Raw genomic sequence first — 26,963 nt, forward strand, 5'->3', positions numbered from 1 at the left:
GGTATGATGTTGTCTGCATGGACATGAAAATAGTAATCGGAGAGAAGGACAAATAGGCACCTAAAGGCAGGATACCTATGAAGGCATGATGTCTATAAAAGCTGACAGAGTAAGGCTAAGTCACAGTGGGCCTTTTAGAAGCGACTGCAGACTTGCACCCAGCAGTGAAAAATGGAGCGGCGGGAAGGGTATGGCTTGTGACAGTGAGGTAAGGGAGAGGGGGGACGACACAAAGGGAGGGTGATGTCTTGTGGTATATTCGGCATTGAGGTCCCACATGACAACCTGGCTCACACGTTTGGTGCTGCAGACAGAAGAATGGCCAGCTAGTATAGCATCAAAAAGTATAAAGTGGAGTTGATGTCTACAAGCTTTAATGAAGGGCAAAAGGGGAATCAGAAGTTTAAGAAGAGTTGAGAACTGGTGGTTTGGTGTTTGTGAGGAATATTTTCTATTTAAACTGACTGTCTTTGGAAAATGTGGAATTTGGAAATTCCATTTTAGGAAAGCAGAACTGAGTTCTTGCCGTGACAGTTTTAGTTAAAAATCTGCTTTTAACTGTCTATAAACATCAAGTCTAACAGATGTCTGTGAGCATCATATAAGCATCTATAAACATCATGCCTATATATGTCTATAAGCATCAAGTCAGGAGTTGAGAGCAATATAGGGCGAGCCCCAGAAACTCAAAGGACATTTGGATCAAGAGACATTTAAGCTGTCCAGAGCGTGAGTTAAATCCTGACGAGCTGCCTTGTGGGGCCTTCCTTACAAGGTCTGAGATGTGGCTGGGCATCAAATATGGAAAATATTCGTACTAAAGGATATAGAGCCCAGATCCACTACTGCCTTGCTTTTGAAGAGAAGATGTAAAAAAAAAAATAGCACAACTTGGACTGTTTCACTTCCTATTGCTAATGAACCTCTCTGCCGCAAAAATTCATCAGTTTGAGTCTCCAACACCCTGTTTAGGCTCTACTTCTGCCTGTTGCTGTTGGGTTTTCTTTTTTATTTTGTTTTAAAGCCAATAAATCGTTCGCAGTGGGGCGTGTTCGGCGGAAGGGTTGTTACACCGCCCAGCAACAGGACTTGTGTGCGGGGGGGGGGGGGGGGGGGGGGGCAGGCTCTGCCCGGTGCCGGTGTTTGGGCGCCACCCAGCGGCGCGGCGCGGCGCTGCAGCGGCTGCCGGGAGCCGCAGGGGAGCGGCCTCTGCCGCCGCTTCCCCTTCACGCTCGCTTTTGGGATGAAGTTAAGCAGCGCTGACGTTCACCGTGCCCACCTTTAAAGCCAACTGTAATTCTTCAAAGTAATTTTAATATTTTTTGCAGATTTCTTTTATCCGCGGTTGTGGATGTAGATAAAGTTTTTAATCTCCAATTTTGTGCTGATTCTTTATCACTTCCAAGTATAGTCAACTCTTGACTTCATTGGTTTAATAATTGTTAAGCAGTGGGTTGCATAGATAATGTGACAGGTACTCAGTGAAGGTTCTATAGTCTATAGTAGAGAAAAAGGTAGTAGTGATAATATTGAATAGAGAGCAAAAGTTGCTTCCTGATAGTAAGTTGACACATTCTGAAACATTTCAGACACAAGCTGACTTATGTGGAGCTCCCTTGAGCAGGACTGGGGAGAGATGCCCATAATCTATATCTAAATCCTCCCTTAGAAAGTTGAGAGCTAAGATGTCACCAAAAAAAAGACCCCTCTTGAAATAAAATTAATATAGACTTACCCATGATTAAATTAAACATGCCTTCTGGTTCATGAAGAACTATATCTTCACTAAATGAAGACAGAATGAAATACTACAGTGTTGAGCATGCAAAAGTAAAGGAGTCCAGATTTTACAAAATGGCCAAGAATACTAGGTGCTATTTTGTTTTTCAGTTTAGTCTGAAGTGTGAAACACACAGTTCTTAAAAAAAAAAATAGACTCCTGTCTTCATGCATGAGTCATTAACTGTAATAAGTACTTATTCCAATAGCTGCCTCACTCAAACTCTTACACTTTACTGTTAATTTTCACTTTAAGCTTTCTTAACGGCGTGCAAAAAATAAATTGCCTTCTGAAGCTGGTAATCCACAAAATGGTTCAAAAGACATGTGACTAGTTATGTGTCTAAAAAATAATGCATATTATAGGAAAACTGATGCTGGAAGAATTAAATAAGAATACTTTTTCAAATCTGAGTGGCCAGAAGAAAGACAGGGAAGAAAGGTAGCTACACATCCTGAAAGAACAAGAACGCCTTCCTGTGTCCTCCTTTCTTCCCCTTTCAGACCCGTTTTTGGGGGAGAAAGGGGAAGAAATCCCATTGCACAATTCAGAACTGTGGAATATGCACAGTTCCAGCAGGGGTGAAGAAGGGTGGTTTTGTTCCCATCTCCCTTTCTTTGCTTACTGTAGCATTCTGGGTTATTTTGGGGTTGGTTTTTTTTTGGTTGGTTGGTTGGTATCCCCCCCTAAAAAAAACCCAAACCAGCAAGTAGTCTGGAGTAAGAGTCTTCTGCTTAAATTGCTGATTTGACCTAAAAACTCAGGACCCTATTGGAAAGGATTTTGTTCTGGGGGTAGATCTGGCCAGTGCAAAGCAGATGGGCTGTAACAGAGAGAAGTGACTGGTCAGGTGGCAGGGACAAGGCTAGGTAGCCCTATTTTAAAGGCGGGGGGAGAGGGGGAATGTGTGTGGCAGGAATAAAGATCTGAGGTGCAGAGAAAGCAGATGACTTGTCCAGAGTTGCACAAGAAGTCTGTGGTAAAGGAGGGCTCGAGTCAAAGATAGGTACCTGGTCTAGCAAACAAGCTTCTCTTTTTTTTTTCTTTCCCTCTCTTCTCTAGAAAGGCTATTTTTAGCTCTGGCAACTCACTGAGACCTTAGCGAAGATTATTATTTATTTTGCATATGCAATTTCTTGAGATCATTGAGAAGTTGTGCACTTTTATTTCTTGGATGCACAATGGATTATTTTGCTTTTGTTTACATTTACTTTTGCTTGTCTTCAAGGTATAGCACTTCAGCACTTTTGTTTTTGCAAAAACACAAGACTGCAGCTTCTTCCTTTGTTCTCCCCACTGCAAGGAACATTTAATTTCAGTTTTTAGTGGCCGGGCTTCATTGCCGGAAATGACCGTAGTGATTGAAGTTCCTCATAGCCTGAACACAAAATTGACTTGTAGCTTGGTCCTCTAAGGAAACACTTCATAATCTATGGTGACTTTCTGCACTGGGAAACATGCAAAACCCTGGTGCACATGAAAACACAGGCTTGCAGTCTGAGCTGCCTCTTGAGGAGCAGAATTATGGAGCTACTGCAGCTCATGTGAGACAAGATCTATTCATGCCTGTGTCAAGCAGTGGTCCAGCAAAGAGAGATTACCTGATAGCTGCTGTGCTGTGCTATGCGAATTTAATAAATTTCATGGATTGGTTCATTGTACCAGGTGAGAGCCTATTTTCTCCTTCTAAGGAAACAGAAATTTAAGTTCTCAATAGCTCTACTTACTCTGTAGTTACAAATGTTTTCTAAAGTAAGGATGTGCTTTATGACTTTTTAATCTGTCTCACTTACCTGCTTTAGCCTGTTAGTCACACTCTTAGTAAAACTTCCAATTCCAAATCCTGAAAGACCAATAAATAATGTATTAGTTATTAATGGTTAGTAGAATGCTCATAAAAATCACATCTGTTAAATACTTAAGATTAATATTTTTAAATCTAAGTCTTTTGTAAACAGACTTTAGCATACAGAGCATCTAGTCTATTTTTATGTCTGGATTCTACAGAGATTTGACTAAGAAGCTTCCCTTTATTGTACACAGCAGTTTACCAGGCCTTCTTTGGATCTAGTAGATTAGATATGGCATTCCTTTATCTGAAGAATAGTGATGCCATTCCCCCCATTAAAAGTACAAAAATTATGTTATCTTTGTGCAAGTTTGTTTAGGGGAGGCTTAACTTCCTTGTGATCTGCTGGAAATTGTGTGATTTCTGCAATGAAGAGTGTAACATGATTGTGTAAAGAGAACGGAGACCCACTTCCTCAAGCATCACCTACTGAATTTATAACTTGTTTTTTGATAAAAAATATCCTTCTTCCAAAATGTGAATTTTTAAATTTAATTTTTTTATTTTTTTTTTTTTTTTTACCTAGCCATGAACAGCAAAGCCTTGCTTCTGGTAAACTGGTGGGAAATCTGTTTTTTCCTCCCATGTAAACTGTGGTTTGTGTAAATTCTTCTGTTTAGCATCACTCCTAAGCATCTACCATGCTTCCAGGGATCTGATTTCTAAATTAGGAGGAAACACTTGTTGTGAGCTTGCTATATTTTACTTCTGAGTGGCCTGGAAATTGTAAATGTTTTAAAACCTTGAAAAAACCCAAAGGATGGAATATTAAATTTGGAATTAACATCTAGTGACAGCACACAAACTAATTTTTTGTACTACTTACACCATTCAGAAATATAAGGCATTCAGTCAGTATCTTTAAAAATTGAGAGGCTAGTGGGTTTAGGAGTTGAAGCTTTTTTCTTTTGAATACTTCTTAACCACACATATAAGAGGGAAGGAAACAAGTAGGAGTGCATGCTGAATGATACTGCAAGACTGTTAGTGAAAAACTTCAATGTATGTGTTCTATTGTCAAGTAACTTTCCCTGGAGAAGGGCAGGGGACAGGAGAGGATGAAAATATCTTCAAGCAAGAACTGGGGTGCTAGGAGGGTATGCACTTGGAAGTATTAAGTGCAAGTAGTCATTTGGCTCATTCCAGGCTTTGAACTATTCTTTGGCTCCTGTACATGCTAAGAGCTTAAAATTTTCAAGAAGGCCTGTGAAGTAAATCTTGCCAACTCGTTAACGTGCTCAGTTTCTTGTGAGTGAGGTGCCTTCAGGGACATGTAGGAATTCAAGAGCAGAGGTGGGGATAGTGTCCAGGCCTTTGAAATATCAAACATCTACTTTAATTACAATATATAACTAAAACACTTTTCAGTTAACTCTGTGACCTCTTGGGCCATGGGGGAAATCTGTAAACTGCAGTTTATACCACAGCAATATACTGTTAATCTGCGAGAATTCAGCTGCATTGCGGAATTCTTGCCTCAGTACTTTTCAGTTTGGCTGTCCATATGTATGAAAATATTGTTAGAAATAAGTTAACAGGACAGTGAAGAAGGAGAGGCTTGAATACTTGTTTGAAAGTAAGTGGTGGCAGTTACAAATTTGTGGTTTCCGGGCAGTTTTGCTCACAGGCTTTGATGGAGTTTGCATCAGTCTTCATGCAGAAAACAAGCTCTTCCACTTAGTTGTCTGCTGGAATTGAGTCTTCAGTTTGTTAAAAATGGTGATCACGCAGACTTTTTCACTTCCAATCTGTTATCCTGTCCCAAGCTGTTCAGATCAATGCTTTGTAATCTGCCAATAAGTGGTCAGGCCAGTTATTTCAGTTATGTAGGGGATAACATTTTAATGGTGCTCAGTGTGAAAGTTAGTTTGAGATGAACTTGTGGTTCAGTTCAAGTCTTGTGTTAGCTGTGATTTGTTCTAAATGCTCTATTAATCCAAAACTGAAATTCCTGTAATACAGTACTTCTGTGTGTTGATAATTGGCTTCCAGAAAGAATAGATACAATTGATTGTCCTGTTCTAATGATGGAAAATGTTTGAATGAAGTCACTGGCTTAAACTTCTGAGACCATTAGGAAAACCGTAAATGCGAAGTATGTTCAAGAATCATTGAGAAACAGCTATAATGCCTCCGGTGCTGCTGTTCAGCTAGACCTTGATCTACACTGACCAAGTCATGTCAGTAAATAGTGAGGAGACCGATCATGCTGCAGCCACAGGGACTGCGGGAGAGCATGGATTTAGCTTTAAACTAGCTGGCTCAAGAATGCTTTTAAGTGGCTGCAGCAGCATGGTATATGGCATAACATGTAAAATACACGGTAGGAGCAGAATAGATGCCTCTTGCTAACCTCACCCTGAGCTCCATTCTGTAGCAGATCAGCTTCTGTGAACATAGGAGACAATTTACACAGAAATTGTTTTCTTAAGTGGTGGCTTCATCCTCTTAATAATATTTTGATTTTGACTATTTTGGCAAAACTAAAGCTGCATGAGAAGAAATTTCTTTTTTAATTGATATCTTTCAATGTCGGGGTAAAGGTATGCTTATTCAAAGCAGTATGTTCTGCTATTTTAAATCTTTTTTTTCAGCAATATAATGCAGAAATGCAAGATAGGTGAGATCTGCAGCCTTGGCATGATGTAGAAATGAAAATGACATTTGGTCTCGACAGTATTCATGCATCCATGAGGTGCCAGATCCATGGATCTTCCCTCAGTTTGTTGCTTGTGTGACTTTCTTCCACACTTTCTGACAACTCTTCCAACCTTTTTCCACAGCTCTTGAATGGTTAGAAATTGAGATGGATTTTCTATCAGCTGTTTATCACAAATAGAAATGATCACTTCCGGTGAAGTTTGTCTACCGTTGTCACCACTAAAAATGTTAATTTCTAAATCCAGAGTTATCTGTATCTCATCTGATCTCTGCAAAATTGTCATGGAAATATGAACAGAATTACACAATCAGAACCATGATCTGAATTACAGTAGTCTTTCCCTGGCTATGGGCTGATTTAGCCGCCATTGGCTAATGAAGACTGTAGTCATTTGCATCCTGAAAAATCCAACATGCACTAATGTGAATACTGTATATACTGAAAATATTAACAGTTATTCTTAACAGAAGGAATTTCAACTCATCTTAACATTTTAAGGTCTTTAAGAAAATTTTAGGATTAGCTGTATGAAAATAGCAATCTCCTGGCTGCAAAACTTTGCCACTGTTTTGTTCCACATTGTGTCCATTAAACTTTGAACTGTAAACTGTTTATATGCTTACATACTAACGGTGCAAAAGAAACAGAACACTTGTGGTTGAAATACCAGGTAAACTGACTCTCATAAGACCTGTGTAGTGGAAGATCATGAATTTTATCTAGTGATAAGAATTTTTAATTCTCTGTGTATCTGTGCTTGCAGCAGAGTAATGGTTTACATGTAAACTAGGAAGCTAAATGTGCTGCAGTTCTTGCAAGCCCTGTTCTTGAAATAAATCTTTGAGTTGGCAAATGAATAGAATTACAAGGAATGAGCAGGGTACTTTGCTGTCATTCAGTGTTTGACTCTCTTGCAGGGATCCTGTTAGATATACAGAAATACTTCAAGCTTAGCGATGGGGATTCAGGTCTACTGCAAACAGGTAATAAAATCTCTTAAGTTCACGTAGCTTACTTGGCCTTGCATGTATGTGGTCTGTTCCTAAAACACAGTCTAGTTACTTATTTCTTCTACTTCCTACTCATGTGTGGTATTGCTCACTTCCACTTGTGGGCAGGCCGACTATAATGCAAAACTGAAAGTCTTTGGTTCAGGGGAGACTGGAGTCCTTCAAAAATGCCACAGTATGTGAATCACAAAAGATGAAGGATTTTCCTGAGAAATGCAGAACTTGAGCAATTCGCACGTTTTATTTTTGTATAGGTTTTTTTGAATCTGCTTTTATCTTTTTGTAAATATCAGTCTACTTACTAGTTCTATGAACTCAGCCTGCCTGTAACCTCTGCCCTAAAAAATAACCTGAGTTTGTCTGAAGGGTGAGGAGTATGTACGATAAAAATAATTTGGCCAATATTGTCTTTGCTCCATCTTGAATTTCTAGTCTTCATCTTGTGTTACATGCTGGCTGCCCCCATCTTTGGATACCTCGGTGACCGGTACAATAGGAAAATCATCCTTGGAGCTGGTATTTTCTTCTGGTCTGGTGTAACATTAGGCAGTTCATTCATCAGTGACTTGGTATGTTGCTTTTTTAGAGGGTACTATGAAAATAATCTGTATACATCTTGCAGGAGTTGATAGAGTCCTTCTCTTATCACATTTGGAAAAGATATCAGTGAGCACTCACTCCCCAAGCCTGGTTTAAATGGACTTTGTGCAGGAATGCTTTATGGGATGGTGGTGTCTAGGCAATGGAGAAACCACATATTACTGTTGCAATTGATAGGATCATATTTTTGTCCCAAGTGCTTGTTGATTATGACCTTACAGTGTAGGAGCTTGTTTGGCAAGCTTGTGGTCTATCGACCCTATCCTGTAATTCCCCCTCGGTGTCACTCTAAGAAGTCACTACTGTGCAGAAAGTAAAAAGAACAGCAGTGGGATGCGAGGGAAGCAGGTGTGAGTGGAGGGAATACAGACATATGCAAAAGGCAGTTGAATTCTTATTTCCTCTGGTACTTTTGATCCACTGAAATGCACCTCTTTAATAGTAAGCTTGCTTTCTTGCATGGGCTTTTTTGGACTATAATATGTTTTTTGCCTGCAGTATTGCTGGATATTCTTTCTTTCACGAGGACTAGTTGGCATTGGCACGGCCAGTTATTCCACAATAGCACCCACCATCATTGCAGACCTGTTTGAGGAAGGAAAAAGGACCACAATGTTATCTATCTTCTATATCTTCATTCCAGTGGGAAGGTTGGTTTTCTTGCTAGTAATTGACCCGCCTTTTGAAATTGTCTGACCACGCCTGCAGTTCAATATACCCTGAGCCTTGATTAGACATATTTTGATGTATATCTGCATTGGCCTTTGCAAAACCATTTGTCACTTGCTTAGCAGGTTTAAGTAGAGCTGGTTAGGCTTATTTCTGTATTTACCTTGAAGAAAAATTGCTTTTCCCCCCAACATTTTTAAGGAGAATCTAAACTCTGAAAACTGGTAGGCTTTGAATAAGATATTTAACCAATTCTAAAAGAAATATGTGCATGGGGGGTAGGTAATTTATTTCTGGGTTTTGGAAGACAAAAGCTTTCAGATATTTGTTTACTTGACAAATTTTTCAAGAACCCTCCATTAAATGTCTCCCAAGGAAGAATTGGCACTTCCCTCTCCTCTTTCAGTTAAATTGACATTTTGTCTGAAGAAGAGGTGGAGAAGGGCTTCTTAAGTGGTTCAGAGGCATACTCTTTATTAGAGCAATCAGCCAAGGCTGAATCCAGAAGGCAGATTAAAAAAACTGAAGGAATTGCTGGAGGGCTTAATTTACATGGCTAGCGCAGAAAAGAATAAATAATAAACTGCTTTATGGGCTGTCTGATCTGGGTTTGCAGTGTCATTCTACAGAATATGTATTCCCAGGGGAATCTGGGACATTATTGCCACCATCTCAAGTCTGCTCTGAGGAGGTTAGACTCTCTGTTTAATACTGGCTGGCAAGTAGACTAGCATAGACCATGAGGGTTGTTGCTGTTTATCCATTTTGAAAACTATGACAGAATACTTCTCTGTGCTCTCCTTAGCTGGCAAGACATGTCATTTCAGCCAGCAAGAATTCATTGGTGCCTACTGATTATTTCTTTCTGTTGCTCACAGTGGTCTTGGTTATGTCCTAGCAGCCAGCATGACACGTGTCACAGGTGACTGGCACTGGGCATTCAGGGTGAGTTACTCACTTTCAGTCATGGGGCCGAGCCATTTGCTGTAAAATCAGAACCATCACTGGGGTTTGGATTACTTGTGTTCATTGTGTTAAAAGAGGTGAGCAGCGGAAGGACTTTCTACTGTTTGACTGGTCATGAACTTGGTGTTTAAGAGAACTCTTCAGGCAGGACAAGTGGAAGATTTATGCCTAGCTCTTGCAGAATGAAAGCAGGCATAGGTGAAATTGTACAGTGGCCAGGGCAGGTGCTGATGTTCCTCCTACCTGCAGAACTTTGAACAGTTGTCAGTGCACCAAGACCTCAAACAGAGGAAACTGAAGATAAAATGATTGTTATACTGATAGCACCAGTATAATTCTTCAGGAAAATACAGAGAGATTGTTTTCTGAAATGCTGTTGGGAACAACTTCTATTATTTGAGGGTTTCAAGAAAAAAAACCTCTTCTGTTCTGGTCACAACATCATGATGTCTCTCCATACTGAACACCTAGTGCTTTGGAAGACAGAGACAGAGCAAATGGGGGAAGGGGCCTGATGCGGCGGGAAGAGCACAATGAAGCCTTATATGATGGGGAGGGAGGATCTATTATCTTTCCTCCAAAGTCACCATAAATCACCAAAGTCAGTCATCTTCTTTACAAATATGACCTACAAACAGCAAGTCACATCTATTTCTGAACATATCTGCAATTCTCTGATATGTAATTCTAACACTGAATTTGAATTGCTGTGCAGTTTTCACTGTAAGACAAAAGGTATCCTTGATCTAACCAGCCTTCTGTCTACAGGTAACTCCTTGCATGGGAGGCCTAGCACTGGTTCTTCTGATTCTACTGGTCCCTCACAGGACCCAGAGAAGGACAGCAGCACACAGAGCACTGAGCATCTTCGGCACAATACGAGTAGCAGCTGAGAAACCAGGTGTACAGAGAACTGCCAGGACTACTTGGTGTCGAGATGTCATATCACTTGCCAAGAAGTAAGTGATTTTAGCAACAGAAGTTCCCTGAATTGAGGAACGACTATTCCATGATTAGAAATATGGCCATCAAATCCCACTCAGCTCCTTTGTATTGCATGCTGTATGCAAGATGATAGAAACAGCATTAATAAAAATCTTTCTTCCACTCTTTTACAGGAATGCTACACAAGAGATCAAAAATTTCTTTGTTTCTGCTATCCTCCCATTTTGAGGAGGGGGAAGGAGGCAAAGTTATGATGGCAGTGTGCTCCTATTTAAATGCAACTCTGCTTTCTAAGTTTCCCCTTCCCTCTTGCTTTAACATGTAGGGTAAGCTGAATTGGTAAAAGTGCATATTTTGCAGGTGTCACTTTATCTGTAATGCTTAGTGCCTGAGGAAGGTTGGATCAGCAAGTCTCAGGCAGTCTTTATATGGTATTTGTAAGCCCACTGTGCCTCTGATACAAGAGGTCAGAGTCTGTAGGACCCCAATATGGTGTATAAAGTTGTTGTACGTGTGTTTTGACCAGCTAACCTGTGGCTGGCAGATGACTTTTTCCTTTTAGCCACACAAAAATTAAAGTCAAGACCAGCTGACCTGCAGGACGAAGCAGAGTCCTGATTGCAGCCGGTTCCTCGCTCCCGTCCGCCTGCAGCCCGTGACAGCCCTTGCCGGGGCGGGGAGGAAGAGCCGGGCGCGGGCTGCCGACAGCAGGTGCCGCTGTGCACCTGCGCCAGAGCCGGCTCCGCGCTGCCGGCGCCTGCCGGCTGCTTCCCCGGGCCCCGCCAAGTGCTTTGAGTTTAGACTTGCTTTCCTGGGACCTCGTCTGTCTTCAGAGTGTGCTGCTTCTAGAGGATCCAGCGTTTTCTAATCGACAGTTAGATTTGCATCCTGTTTGCATCCAGAACAGCAAGTACCTTAGAGATCCAGTTTGTTGGATCACAATTTGTAGGAAGTACAGGCTGAAGTGAATAAAAAAATGAACTTTCCTGAATCAGAAATGAACCTTTTTGACATTTCAACAACTAGACTTTTGTCAAAGTTGCTTTCCTCCAAAGATGTTCCTTACAACCTCCAGCAATGTTGTAAAAATAGATTTTAATTTTCTTTTCCTTCAGCAATTGATTTCCAAAGCGTAAGGACTTACTGCCAAAAAACAGGTGGTTCCACTTTTAATCAAGTCCAAGAGCACTTTATCTTTAGAAGATGAAGAATTAGGTTCATACCTTAACAAATCCTCTAGTCTGGTGGTCACCAGCTCATTTGCAGCAATTTTATTTAGTCTTAAGATTTCATACCTCCCTATTGACCTCAAAGGGGGCTTTCTCCTAAACTATTAACTAGAAAGAGACCAGTAAAAAGTTAATTTTCTCCTAGAACAGGGCATGAAGAAGACAAGATTTGGACAGTTTTTAAAAAGTGCTTCTCCTTTTGTCTGAAAACTCACTGTGCAGACTGAAAGCCTATTTTTACTTACTCAGGTAGAGTTGAGGAGTACTTCAGCTGCTGCATCTTAACAGTTTGGAAGATCCAGATGTTACTCTCATTTATACTGGTTACACAAATGACTTAAAACCATCCTGAGGCTTTTATACTTGCACATAGAACACTTTCATTTAGCTACTAAGCCATCAAATTCTTGCCCACTCTCTGTTGTTGTAGTTCTGCTATCAAAAATTTCACAGCAACTGTTTTAGCAAAAGTTGGCAATGAAATCTGCAAGAGACCAGGACTGGGATTTAACATGAAATCAGTAGGTCATACTCTTCACTCTAATTAGTACTTTACTGTTGAAGTTCATAGATAATGCCTCATCAAAGTTCATATCTTTAAGGGAGTGCATTTTGATTATGACTGAATGGTTTTGTTATTGCTTGAAATCCTGGGTATTGCAGGTAGGCTTTCCCTTTTTCCTCACACCCCATTCTTTCTAATATCTCTCATTTCTTTCTTTTGACTTTCAGTGGGAGTTTTGTCTGGTCCTCGCTGGGTCTGACTGCCATGGCCTTCGTTACTGGAGCCCTGGGAATGTGGGTACCTCTGTTTCTTTACAGGGCTCAGGTTATCCAGGGCATTGTATCACCATGCCTCCAAGAACCATGCAATTCATCTAACAGGTGAGGTGTGCATGACTGTGGAAACATACTTAGAAACACTGCACAGTGCTAAATCACAGGTTGTTTCCAAAGGCAGAAGGTAGGGTGTGACTGTGAACACTTCTTGTGAAGACAATTGGGTGTGAATGTTAGACTTAATTGCTTCCAGGTATGCTGAGACACTCCCATTTGTTTGTTTGTTTATAATCACTCCGTTAACTGGAAAGATGCTGCCAGCCCTATTTAAGTAAGGCAGAAAGAAGCAGTAACAGGAACACTTGCAGGAAAAAAGGAGCAGTTTTAGCAAGGATACTTCAGTTGACAATCGACTGTGCACCCCAAGCTACTTAAATACCCATTTAAGCATGTTTAGATCCTGTGTTTTGGTAACTTTCCTGTTATCTTCTCATTAGTCTGGTTTTAAAACTCCTGCCATGTTGGCCAGGTCATTGATGAATTTGATCTAGTGTCATATCATTACCTCCAAACAGGATAATTCAGTCTTGTGAGTAACTGCCAGGAGAGCTCTGCTTACAGACGCTGTCCAGACCAATAAAGATTCGTGAATAAGTATTGAATGTTGGATAGGCAAGGGGAATTTACAACAGGAGAGGACTTTGAAGTAATCGTAATACAATTTTTTGGAGATCACTTTTCACCAGCCTGGAAGAGAATTTTTTTCCTTACAATGTGTTATCCAGAATAGAAAAATGTATTCGGTGTTCCTCTTGAGTCTTCTTGGCTGCCCTTGATAACAGTGAGCACTGGGACACTTCTCTTCTGTGTACTGACTCCCTACCAGTGGCCTCCGTACAAGTGTACCTTTCTTCTGGAGGTATCCCAGATCTGTTTTCAGTCTCTGCCTTCATGATGGATTCCTAAGAACTAACTGCTTACTACATTGTCTTTCCAGATAAAAACAATTAAAGGGAAAAGCAGGAATCATGCCTTGAGTGTGTCCTCTGGTAATGGGGCTCTTTTGCTTTTCTGCAATGGCATAATTGAGTCAACTCAAAAGTCGTTTCCAAGTTGTAGTGTAACCTGGTGGATTGAACAGTCATCCACAAGTACTTCAATGCAATTGTCCCTCCATGGATACCACCATTACTTAATGGCAAATAATGCTGAGGAAGGGAGTGAACTCAGGAGTCTGGCTCAGGGTAGGCGCAGAAGGGAAGCCGAACAGCTTAAACTGTTCAGCTGTATCTGTTAACAGATACAGTTTAAATACTTCTTTTATTAAGCTGAAGGTGTTAGCCTATGTTTTGTTTTCTAATCCACCTTCTGAATTATTATTCCACAGTAGTGTTGCTAGAGCAGACACGGTCTTCAGGGAAGTAAAATGGAGCACCTGATAGTTTAGCCTCATGTACTGCTTCTTACAGAATGCTTTAAAAATAACCTTGGCATAAGCTAGTGCCAGAAGCAGCATAAGGCTGGTTTTAGACTGTTATTCCAGGGGGATGTAAAGAAACATAATATAAACAACTATGTCAGACCTGTAGCTGATAGTGCTGGAAGAACTGAGCTGCACATTCCCAGACCTGCCCAGGGATACCTTAAGGACGTTTTCCCTTCTGGCTGTTCAGCAGTTGCAGGCTTTGTTTAAGGATCAGGGCTGTGTCACTTAGAGTCCCTGGAAACACAAATTCAAATGGCACAACAGCTGACTCAGGTCTCAGTCCTTTCAAGGTGGATAAATAGGCAGTATGAAGTTTTTATTTAGGTCTTTGTGCCGACACTTTCGAACAGATCAGACAGATAAGTGAGCATTCTCAGACTCTAAAAGATCCCATAGGAGTCTTTCCCAGGACTAGGCTTCCGTACTTTCCTACTCCCTGTCAATTGAACTGTGCTTGGATTTAGTTTTGGCTGTTCCCTTTTCTTCCAGCTGCAGGTTTATTTCAGCTGCTCTTTACAACACATGAATCTTCTAAACACAATTCCATGAATGCTTCCAACTAACATCACCTTGAAATTGCCTCTCCCGGACAAGTCTCTGAGACAGTTATTCTGCCTATATACATACAATATAGATTGTCACTATCAAGCTATAGTGAGTGATGGATCAGAATTCTGAAGAACTTACAGGGACAGTACAAATATGCTTGAAGTTTGTTCTCTTGTATAGCAATACTTTCTTTTTTTTTTTCCTTGTAGAATTATTGAGTTCTTGCTAATCAGCCAGAAAGAAATTAAAAAGTAGATGCACAGTAGTTTAAAGGAATAGATCATATCCTAGCTGGTTACTTTGCTTTGCAGTCAGAGAAAACTTGGGAAAATGTACAGAATTTACCATGTAGCACTCTGAAATATTTAGAAGCACTTGTGCTCAGAACACAGTGTTCCTGTCCCCATTTGCCTCAGGAGAATTATGATGCATTAAACAATCAGTGGCACCACTGGTCTTGTTGCAAGAGACTTGCTTTGTCATTAGGTCTCATTTGGGACAGAGAGAAAAGCATAAATGGAAGTCCCTTTGGAAGATGAATCTTCTAAGCTATTCAAATACATACTTTTAAAACATGAACTTGTCATTCCTGGAGAACGCATTTGCATTTGCAGACACACAAAGCTGAGTGGCATTTGAAATTCTGCATTCAGAAAATACTATATGGACCTCCCACTAGTTAGCTATTCAGTATTCTTTGAACTCTTTTGGGAAGTGGTAGATGTTTCATATAGTCAGAGAAGTGACTCATCTCAGCTGTGCTAACTAGAAGGTTATAATTTAAATGTATATAATTCCACGTGATAGGATCTCTTCCAAGACAGCAGATTGTGATACAGAGTTATTCCATCTGTGTTTTAGGGATGACTGAGCAGATTGGTTCACAGGGTAACCAAGATGACTGTGTCTCCTCTAAATCACTGCATGTCCAAGCCAGGTCATACTGAGAAGAGTCCTCCTTGAGCCTGGGTGCATAACACCTGCTCTGTAAATGGGAAAATATCTGCTCCACAGGATAGAGCCTCAGTTGCAGAGGCATAGCTTCAGTTGAGGCTTGGGATTAAATCCATTTAGAAGGAGTGGGACGGTTAGATCAAGCAGAATAAAATTCAAGTTCCCCATTAAAGATTCCTCTGAAACTAAAGGTATAAGCTAACACCAGGTTTTTTTCCACAGTATGGTCTTACTATGCTCAACTGAATCCTTTGCTTTGTCACCAGCCTAATATTTGGAGGCATCACCATTGGGACAGGAATCTTGGGTGTCATTGCTGGGGCAGAAGCTGCAAGAAGATTAAGGAAAATAAACAATAAAGCTGATCCTCTGATCTGTGCCACAAGCATGTTCATTTCTGCTCCGTGCCTCTACATAGCTCTGATGGTGGCCCAGACGAACATCCTTTCCACTTTTGTAAGTGCCAATCTGTCTATCATTAGCAAAATGTCTTCTGGGGTCCTGGGGAGAAAGGGAAGGAGGAGAAGGAGGCAAGGGGTGGCTTTTGCAGAATTCTCTGCAATCTGCTAGACCATTTAGAAGTTTCAATGACTTGTGACAAGGTGGCCTGCCAGCTAAGCACTGTGTATGTTGCTCTAATCCTGCCCGCAGCTGCAGTCTGTCCTGTGAAAGCTGCGTTGTGCCTTGGTGCAGTAAAAAGGGCAGGCAGTCAGAGCATTATAAATTGGGTCTCAGGACCCACAGACTCTGCCCACACTAAAGAAGAGAATAGTAAGCCTATGTAGTTAGCTGCATGAAGCTAGTGTTCCTTATCCAAAAATGTAGTTAAAGGAAGTCTCAATCTTGCGTTAATTTATAATGCTATGTGACTAATTTAGTATTCTTACTTATTTTTACTCTCCGAATACTTAAAGATTGGTGTACCTGTGACTGTACAGTACCCAAAATTCTTGCTAAGAATAATTTAGCCATCACCTTCAAAGCCCCAAATCACTAGCTGATCTTCAAAGTCAAGCTTTTGGCAATGCAAACTGAAGTATAAATCACTTAAATTCTGTTCTCAGTAAAGGGAAAAACAGAAGCTTACTGGGAATGATGAATAGTTCAAAAAAATCCCTGTGAGAAGGAATTGAATGTAAACCTTATTTTAACTATAATCTGGTAACAGCTAGGGAAAGACTCCAAGCTTTTTTCCTGTGACTCCATAGCCACAATTACCATGATTAACATAAATAAGAGGATCCAAGTAAAGTTAATTACAGTAATCCACAGTTCTCTGCAAAAGGGTACTTTTGCAGTTTTTTGCTTCTAAGAATAACACTTATTCAAAGAGGTTTTCCTTTTGACTCCTCAGGAATGTGTATTCCTGTGGAAAAACGCCTTTACACTAAAGGAAAAATATCGATTTGCATTTCTGAATGTGTGTACACAAAGCAAAATGTGAAATTGAAGATTATTTTTAGATTCAAGAGTGGAGATCCGAGCACCAAAAGAAGTAGACATTTTCTTTTTCTGCTTCTCAGGTTCCCACATAGTCCCGCTCTGAGTATGTTCTTCAGTTCTTTTTTTGTCATTAAAGGTGGAGAGCAACAGTTTCATTTGCCAGTCTGTGTTAGATGAGTGAATCAATATACCGGTTTTGAATTACCAAAATACACCTTTTATTAGGACTGACAAAACCAAATTTGTTTAAAATGTTTCGCTCCCTGCAAACAGCATACTGTTTTCAAGCAGTGTGTTATCTGGGAGGAAATTTTGAATCGGGATATGGATAACCGTGTTCCTTAAGTTTCTTCCCATGGCCAGACCTGTTGGTCTTTTAACCAGAGACTTTGCCATTTTGTCTTTTGTTTGATGTGCTTGACTCCAGTGTTCCAACATGTAATGTCAACAATGTTCAGTGCTAATAAATTGTATGTAATCTAAGCACCTGATTCTTCCAGTACTTTTACCACTGCAGCTGCTTAACTATTGCCTTCTCTGGCACCAGCGGTGCCTCTCCTTGCTTTCTAAACAAGATCTGACACTAGTCATACTGGTGTGAGAATTGGAGTGGCGTGCCAGCTGGTGCATTCTAATTTGAAGATCCCACTGAAACAAATCTTCCATTTGCATAGGACACTAGCAGGAAACTGGCTTTCTAGTCACTGTCTACTCAGGCACACTGACGTTAGCAAACCTGTCTCCATCGCTTCACAGTGCAGAAGCCACCGAAGCTAAAAAGCATATGTGCATCAGCGTGCAATTACAGTAGTTTCTGTATGGTGCTTTCCACTGTCTTGAGTGGATAATGAAAGGGAACAAGACAGGTTTAATCAGCTATGGCCAAAGCTGGAAGAAATGTTCAAAGCACAAGAATTCTCAAGTTAACATGGAAGTATGGCAAGACTTCCAGGGTGCTGTTGAGGTAGATGGACTGAAATGCCATGAGATTTCTCTCCTCTTTCTGGACACCCAGTTCTTGATTTCAAAGACTACCTTTGAAAAGGCAGAGAAAAATTACCTGTCCTTGTTATCTCAGAGAAAGCTCTGTCTAAATCTCTTCCTGTCTCCAAAACAAGAAAAAGACATGTGCTTTCTGCAGTGCAGCAGGTGCTTTGGAAACTCATGACTGAACACTGTGACTGGGAACCTTGGACAATATTTGGTGTTGTGGTAACTTAGATTTAAACAGACTTATCTTTGATGGTAATGCTGTATCAGGATGCAGTCTTGACCTGCAGCTTGCCTTTGAAGGAGGCATTCTGCAGCTCTTGTCTCTGATACACCTGCCTGGTGTGGTTCTTTCTGAAAAGACAGAAATTGTTGATCACATATGGTCCAGCCACACTGATTCTCTACTTTTTTGTTGAGGCATGTGACTGTTTAAAAGCAGAATGTGTGTTTGGCACTGACATTGATGACAATCCATTTCTCTTCATATTAGCTCTAGGTATGAATGTAAACAGTCATCTACAAAGCAAAATCCCCTTAAAATTTGGAACATTATTCTGGTAGTATCCTTTGGACACCAGCTTTAAGTGTTGTCTATTAAAAAAGTTGGGGATCCTGAAGAAGGTGACAGCAATAAAATACAATGTTTTACTCTTTTCTAGGTGTCACTCTTACACTTAGATTAGAATGGGCATGCCACAAACACAATTTTGCACAAATTTAATGGAAACCTTTTCTATATTAATTTAAAATAAGAATTGAGACAGTGTGAGGAATATTGATAGATGGTAGGAACAGAAGGATATACTTTAAATAGAGCATCGCTCTATTGTTTTCCTGCCATGCTCAGCCCTTCTCCCTGCCAACTACAGTACTTCCAGGATATCTCCACCTGTTTAGAAGACAAGAACATACAACTCTCTCCTCTTTATTGATTGCAGTTGTTTTGCAGTTGGATGGCTGAGTATGCCAGCTATTCAACCATATTGCATTTATTCTGCATGAGACACTATAAAATTTATACTGGTTTTAGACAGAATACCTTGATACAATCTGTAGAATTATTTATTACCTTCCAAAACTGTCTGGGTTAATTTTTTTCTGGTGACCCTACAACTGCAATCCACACAAGACCTTAGCAAAGAAAAGAAGGGCTAACAAAGTTGTGTCTCTAACGTCAACATAATTCTGTATGAAATAATTACTCTCCAGAGTATGAGGCCTTAGCCACTGAATATCACATTTTCTTATCATGGATAATTTTTCATTAATTCCTATTCTTTCAAACTCTGGGTTGAGAGCATAACTTATTTCCTAAAGATAACTTTTACTTGCTTTTCTTGCACTAGGCATGACACACTCTTGTTCTTAGGGGCTTGTAGAAACTAAATTGCTGAGAAAAAGTGTGAAGAGAAAGGAAAACTGGAAACAACACTTTAAAAGTGCTAAAAATCACAAGATTCCTATTAAGGGAGATAGACCAATCTCTCATTTGATGTATAAAGGCAGATAGTTACTATTCCATTGATGGTATCTAGGAACAGTTTGGAAGTCTTCAGAACCTTCTGCTCTAACTGTTGTATTTGCATCTTGTTATATCTGAAGTATCAGCCAGGATTTAAATAAATCTATCTGTTTTTTGTCTCCTTCCTGTTTCACTTTAACCTGCACTATCTCTTGCTAGCTATGGCACAACTGACAGAATTTACAGAAATTCATGCCATTACTGCTGTATAGCAGGATTCAACTGCACTTCTGCACTTGCCTGTAATTCCTCTGTGAGTACTGCTCTGACCACTTCATAGGCTGCAATTCTAAGTTAAGCAATAGAACGTTTAAAGTTTATCTGTGTGGAATCAGGGGGAAAAAAGAAAGGAAGGTCCTTGATGAATTTGGATCTTCCAAGAGAGTTCAGAGAGTATTAGCTTGAAATAAGACAATGAAGGGCTGATATTTTGTGGTGGTTGCAAGATTTGACGTTGTTAGTCCTTATTGCCAGGTGGCTTGGCAAAAAGTTGAACTGTGTAATATTTGTAACCCATGTTAACGAACACATTTCGTTTTGTGTTTGGCCCAAAGTTCTCTAATAAAAGGCCTGTCACTTGCTTTCCACCTAGGACTGGCATGCAGCATCGTTTCTGTAGTCTATAGACTATTATTGCAACAGTCATGGAATTGGAGAAGATTGCATTCTGTCTCTTGCAAGGGCAAGGTCTGCCAAGGTTGTATCAGTGGAAAGACTTTGATAGTGGGCTGCATAAATCCAAGAGCCAAGACACAGTCAAGGAATATGTGAAATGGGTGATAATTATTATACAACTTAAAGAAAAGTAATTATTTGTGGAGCAGTAGATTCAGCTGCAAATTAGAAAACCTATATAAAACATTTTGAAGTAAAAGATGTCTGGATAAAGGTTTATACTAAATATCTCTGTACTTCAAAGAACTTTTCTCCAGACTGGTTTGGAGAAGAAAACACGTGAACAGTACAGACAAGAAACACAGAGGAGGTGGGGGCATCATATGAACAGACAGATAGGTCTGTTTCTTCTTAGGAGAATGTAAGCTACCCGTCTGAGAACACCTGATTGTTTGCCACTGTGCCTTTCTTAGGACTGCGTTTACCTCAACCAGGTACAACATCTTGACCAAGGCCTTACCGAACAAGGTGCTGGCACCTGTTCTTACAATGGATTTTATTTCCTAGATGCCATCTGACATTGTGGCCTGTGTCACTAAATAGATTCTGCTTTCTAGAACTGCTACAGCTTAATAGTGTAGCTTTAATGCTTTCCTCAAGTACCAATTAGTCTGTACAGCCGGCTCAAATCTATGTCCAGGGCTGGCTGAAAGGATTAATCTTTTCTAAGACCACAGCTGTAAGAACTGTTGGGGGCCCTACCCCTTTTCCTGATGTCTGGGTCTCCATCTGTGATGAATTAGGGAATTCCCACAGGGCACCAAGGCTTTGAGGCTGCCTGTCTCTTGGAGTCCCTCTCATTTTGGAAGTTCTCTCTCTGAAGGAGCCTTTAAGAGTACTTACACTGGTACAGAGGTGTTCTACTGGTTTGATTTGGAAACGTGAGCAAAGGAAGATCTTTGAGCACTTTTTAAACCTGTGCTGAATATTTCTCTTCATGGAGTCTTCCTTTCCTCTTCTTGGGCTCAGCAGTTCATTACAGTTTATTTGGGAGGGTGGTATATGTTTCCTATTTTCACTCTTCTGCTGAGGATTTGTGACACAAAGCAACCCACATACCTTCCCTGGTTCCTTTCCCCACTTTTAAGATGAAGTTAGTGTTTGTAAGCATAGATAGAGATGTTTAATTTATAAGTAGATGGGTATGTACGACAACTCTTACATAGATAAGCATGGAGCCTGCCTCCATCTTCACAATAAAGAAGGTCAATGCAGTGTGTATAGTCACTGCTTTCTTCTTTTTTGCAGATTTTTATTGCATTTGGAGAAGTGTTTTTATCTGTAAACTGGGCTGTTGTGACAGACATACTGTTGGTAAGTGCTGTGAAACTATTTCCTTATTTGGAATTTTTCAGCTTTTCTCAACATAATATTGTTTATAAGCTTGCGTCTTGGTGGCCAGAAGGACCTCCGCCTTTTAAGAAGAGATGAATGAACTCTTACTAAGAATACCCTGCTAACATTAGGGATATAATCATGTGCCACAATGTACTGCTGTGCAAAGATGCCAGTAACAATATAGGTGTGGTGGTGCAGTAGCAACCTCATTGTAAGCCCAGAAAGGAGATGTACTGATTTGGACGAAACTCATGCAAGTGGAACTGTATTGTGCTGCTGGTACCCACAGTGGTTTGGATTTTCTGTACGGCTTTGTGTTGTTGGATGTCTGCCAGAAAATGGTCTGTACCAGAAAGAGGGTCACTTTCTGTCTATAATCAGAGATTTTCTATTTGTGCTCCAAAGGTTTGAAAAGATGATCCAAATGTGGGAAAGTCAATATTCTGTAAACTAAAGTTATTGAATCCATTACAGTTCATCATTCTGTGAACTGTTAGGAAGTTCTCTTATCCCAGCATACAGTGCAGATGAATTCCAGCACTTGCAAGTCAAATTCACAAGTGGTGCTACACTGCCAAAGCGTTAGGCAAGCGGCAATGCTTATGAGACTCTTGAGGATTCCAGGACTGACACCACAAGCCCAAAAAATAGCAGTGCATTATTTCATTTGAATTCTATCATCAGTAACTTTCTTTAGAAAGGAGTGATGTGAAAAGCACACATCTTGTGGCACAGTTAGCCTAGGTATCAATGAGCAGCCAGTTCTTTGCGTCATTGCAAAGACTTTTAGGGTTAGTCATTTTTTAATGTACTTGAGCTTTTACTCAGAGGAAAAATTTAGCAACCTTTGGTTTATGCTGTAGCTCCACAGTCACTAATCAGTGTCTGTGTAAAACATGGGACAGATATTGTTACTATCACTGAACTATGCAGATCATCACAGTCTTATGAAGTAGTTTATAAGACTTTTTTTTTTTTTTGAAATCCATAGTATGAACAAGCTGAATATAGTTTATCAGTCAAATAAGCAAGGAAATGGTCTACCTGGTTTGTATCTAGTAATCAGACTGCAGAAAGCTGATTTAAGTACAAAAACCAGAGATACTAAAATGATTGACGATCCTTTTGTTGTTACCCATGGGCATAAGACAAAGCATTTAAATTGGCACTATCCTTTTCTACAAAGAGCAGAGTACTGTATCACAAATGAGACCCAGACTCTCTACTTTGAAGAATCTTCCTCTGTGGGATCACTGTGTTGCAGAATGGTGGGTGTGACCATAACCCAAACATTTCAAGCAGGATGCTACCTGAGAGACAGAGAGTGTCGAGACAAGTGTGGCACAGGCAAAATGGTGATGCAGTTGGTACTGATAGAAGGCAAAGTAGGAAAATTGTGTAAAGCCATCAGAACAAGTGAGAGAAGGCACAAAGGTAAGGGCAAAGCAGAACAGAAATCTCTGACTGTTTCCCACCCTCAGGCTGATGATGGAAAACCAGTAGCTGAAGAGAGCCTAAGCAAGAGTCACATAAGCATCTTCCATTTTATGTAATAGCTTTTCATTCTAAGGGAGCTCAAGTCTATTTGCAGATTGCTACTGCAAACTCCACTGTCATAATGAATCTTTCACATAAGAACTACAGTGAATGCATTAATATGTAGCACAACATGCAGTAATGCACAATAACATGTCACAAGAGTTTAGGACAGTAAAGAAAACTTGCAGCCTGTGGCTCATGTGGAACACAGCTGCCTACAAGGCTGTCATCATTGCTTGCTACCACAGGATCTGAAAATTTACAGCTGAGGTTTCTGTCACTATGGACTTAGTCGCTCAGATATACAACTTGATTGGTATTCCTAACAGCTAACTAAAAACGAGTGGTAGAAAAGCTGAGCAGAGATAAAAGTATCTCTATTACAATCTTCCATGTAAAAGGATGTGAAAGGATATAGCCAAATGCTGAGCACTGTCTAGTGACAAAAGGGACTAGCTGTGAAGCACTATAGAACTCTCCTTCCACTGACTTGACCTTGCCTTGTTTGACATGAGCCTGTTTATCCTCACACTTCATAGCTTGAAGAATCTTTCTTTGCATTCTGATTGAGATGAAGGAATGAAACAACTTCTATTTCATGGTTCTTCAACGAAGCACTACTGATATTGACTATTGCGTTATGTTCTCAAGTTACTCTCATGGTACTGCTCTCTACATGTCAGTTTTCTGCACTCTGGAATTTTAATTTAAAAAAAAACAATTGCAGTCAGCATTAATGAATTGGTTCCCTGCTTAAAACCTCAGCCAGCAGCAAGAGGGTTTTGTTTCTTCTTTGACTCTCAAAGAATGGTCAGAAACAATTATTCTATAAGACAAGAGCTGTAGCCTTGAAGCAGTGAACAGGTGCAGAAAAACTATTACTGGTCCAAAATGAATTTTTTTATTAGCTTCTATTTCAGTTTATTTTGAAATCACTGGGTTTTTGCAACAGAACCAAGTACGATTACAATTAGCATTCTTTTTACATCAGTTGAGGCACCATTGAAGGGTTTTTTTAAAGTTTCTCAATTTACTTTTCTTTGAACTCCTACATCTGCATTTCAGTTCTCTCCTCTGTAATTGTTAAAGAGGAAGGGGACATCACTGAATTAGATACTGTTAATATATGATGGGGAAAGTAGGCAGGTGATTACCGTCAGCTCTTTCCTTCAGTTCCTTTCTGAACCCAAACTACAAAGTCCGCAAGGAGCTGTGCTTTCATTCAGTTCACTCACTCAGGTACCAGCTTGCTTAGGGAATGCTGCATCATATTGCAGCCTGCAGGAAGTCTGTTAGGAGCACCATTGCCATATCCTGGATCCATGTAAATCCAGAGGAGGAGGAAGTTCTTGTCTCCCAAGTGACTGATGCCCCTCATTTGTATTTATTTTAGAAACTTTTGGGTTTAGATACAAGCAATATTGCATCAATTGGCAACAAGTGGGAATGTGAAAAGTTTGGCAGAGCAGAGCTCTGTAGTGGAGTGTTCCCCTGAGAGCAGACATTCAGTGTATTACCATGAATGTGCTTTGGGTTGGATCTGTTGAATTCTACATGCTACTAATTGTTTTATCAGAAAAATGATGGAATTCGGTTGAATTTGTGGATGTCTGCTCATTCAGTGGCAATCTTATTTGGGAGTTGTGTTTCATCCTACTGAAAACCCATGGGTTCAGTGTATTACTGCTATTACATTGACTGAAGGGTGCCATAGATAACGACAGCAATTTATCTTTTTGCATTGTTTCCCATGTGAACTGGTAGGATTTCTGACAATGTGGCTGGATTTGCTAATGTATGTTCTTATTTTGCCATGAAAATGACTTTTCTTTCTTCCCACGTGGCACTATTAGCCAGACAGTGTAGCTAGGAATTCATTTATCCTGCGACCTGTGGAGCTGAAGACAAAGGGAGATGCTGACTGAATGATAAGGACTTTCGACCTTTGTAGCTAATACATCAAGATGCATTGCATGTAGCAACCTTTGTGCCTCTTATTCAGCTGTAAACATGAAGGTATCTACTGTACAACTACAGTCATAATATGCAAGTGGAGAAGTGCTGTAGCTGCCTTGCTTACAATACGCTGGCTTACTGGGAGGCTGTACATGAAGTGTCCCTTATGAAATATGTTCGCCATCTGTGAGGTAATGGGACTCTGTCTTTTAGGTTTTTGGCAGCTAATAGCGTAGGAGATGCTGGAACTGGAAGCTAATATGCAGTTTGGGAAGGCTACCAACATGTCCCCATCTTTGTTTGGAAGTGCCCTGGGAGGTATAGGAGCATTTACTAGCCTGTCTGTTCCATCTGCTTTTTTAGCTGACAGCTCTGTCACGTAGTCTGCAGGATGATCTCTAAAACCTCCAGAAACAGCACGACAGGGTTTGCAACTATGTATGTTTGGGGCACCCTGCTTATCTGTCAAGGCATCTGGAGTGGGGTGTCCTAGGAAATGACAGCGTGTAGGATGTCATCTGCATCGTTGATATGGCATAACTGGGCAGTCACTGTGGACAGGCAGGATGCTATGGCTATTTCAAAGTCCCTGGGTGTGGGAGTGTTTGGTTTCTTCTTTTCCTAGTGAATCCTGCAGTGCCTTGAGCTCTTGCATATGGTTTCCATTATGCAGAAGAACCTGAATAATAGCACAGGCAGAGTTTGTATGAGCCTCGTAACTATAGAAAATGCCCTATCCTTCTCTTCCATGTTTCTTGTTACAGCTTTGTTCCATGTGTCTCTTGTAGTTACAGATGTGAGATATCAAATAAATGTCGTAAGGAAGTGGTGCAGGACACTGAGAGAGCGAAAGTGCATTTATCTTTTCTCATGCCTGCAATGCCCACAATACCTTAAGTGCATAACAATATTTGATTTGTATTTCTCAAACAGCCTGTCATTATCACTAAAAGAAAAGAAAACTGAGTCTAGGACAGATGACATAATATCCTTGCAGAGCCAAGAACTGACGGTGTCCAGTCTAGTACAGTCTGTCATAGCAAGGTCTACTTCCCAAGCGCAGAGTTTTCTACTGTAGTTTCTTTATCTCTCTTGCCGTACGAGAGCCTGTTCCCAAAGTGCAGATGCCTAGCTGGTACTGCAGGCAGGTTCTGAAAGAAAACAAAACTTGGGTAGACTGCATGCCCTCAGTCTAGGCCAAAGTGCGCCATGACCAGAGTGAGGAGGAGCTGTTGGACTGTTCCTTCATCCCATGGAGGACAAAGATTTCAGCTTCCAGATCAGCCAATCTCACATGACTCTCTTCTTACACTAGCAGGGTCTGGATGCAGTGTGATGGCAACATGACATTAAAGTGGTTTACTGTAACTCTGAAGAGGTCTCCAAGACACCCCTGTTTTAATATTTCTTATTGTTGAAGCACTCTATCTAAATATTCCTAATGAAAAATAAATGTTCCATCCATGGTTAGAAATATCTAGTTTGGAGAGACTAGGAATGGAAAGGAACACAAGCTAGCTGCATGTGTACAAAGTAAGGAAGGAGGTTGTGTCTTTTGGTAAAACTGCATTGTATAGAGTACTCTTACTGGATGCAAAGATGCTGTTTTAAGATGTCGAGTGATTTGTGTATCCAAATTTGTGGACATTTCTGGCTAAGAGGGGCACTGCCAATGTGGACTGGTTCTTCACTGAAACTGGTTGCAGTATGGGGTAAGGAGGACCAAAAGGCTCCTGCTGAATGGAGTGAGTTATATGAGCTCTTGAGAAACTCCCTCTCTGAACATAGGAAATTTGGCTGTAGAAAAAAGGACATCACTGCTCCTTGCTGTGTTTCTGGCATTCCAGCAAGGTGTAAGGCATGTTACTGCTTAGAAAACCCTGGCTATGAGAAGGGTTTACTGGGCAGAGATAAGAGGACAGATAGCCAAGTTGGCTATAATTTTTGCTAATTGTGTTGGGGGAAATCTGTCTATTTTCTTTCTCATTTTAGATCAAATGCTCTGTTAAATCTAAATG

General features: G+C 40.4%; 1 protein-coding gene across 1 annotated transcript in view; it reads left to right on the plus strand.

Annotated features, from left to right (window-relative positions):
- Window positions 1-3,237: 3,237 nt before the first annotated feature.
- Window positions 3,238-26,963, plus strand: part of LOC104029101 (protein spinster homolog 3-like) — a 28,867-nt gene continuing 5,141 nt past the window's right edge. The window contains exons 1-9 of the mRNA XM_075720124.1: window positions 3,238-3,445; window positions 7,209-7,274; window positions 7,734-7,870; window positions 8,400-8,551; window positions 9,449-9,515; window positions 10,305-10,495; window positions 12,443-12,595; window positions 15,746-15,935; window positions 21,361-21,426. Of these exons, the coding sequence (XP_075576239.1) occupies window positions 3,238-3,445; window positions 7,209-7,274; window positions 7,734-7,870; window positions 8,400-8,551; window positions 9,449-9,515; window positions 10,305-10,495; window positions 12,443-12,595; window positions 15,746-15,935; window positions 21,361-21,426 (1,230 nt within the window). The remainder of the gene's footprint in view (window positions 3,446-7,208; window positions 7,275-7,733; window positions 7,871-8,399; window positions 8,552-9,448; window positions 9,516-10,304; window positions 10,496-12,442; window positions 12,596-15,745; window positions 15,936-21,360; window positions 21,427-26,963) is intronic.

Source organism: Pelecanus crispus, chromosome 12, assembly GCF_030463565.1.
Source record: "Pelecanus crispus isolate bPelCri1 chromosome 12, bPelCri1.pri, whole genome shotgun sequence".
Classification (NCBI taxonomy): Eukaryota; Metazoa; Chordata; class Aves; order Pelecaniformes; family Pelecanidae; genus Pelecanus; species Pelecanus crispus.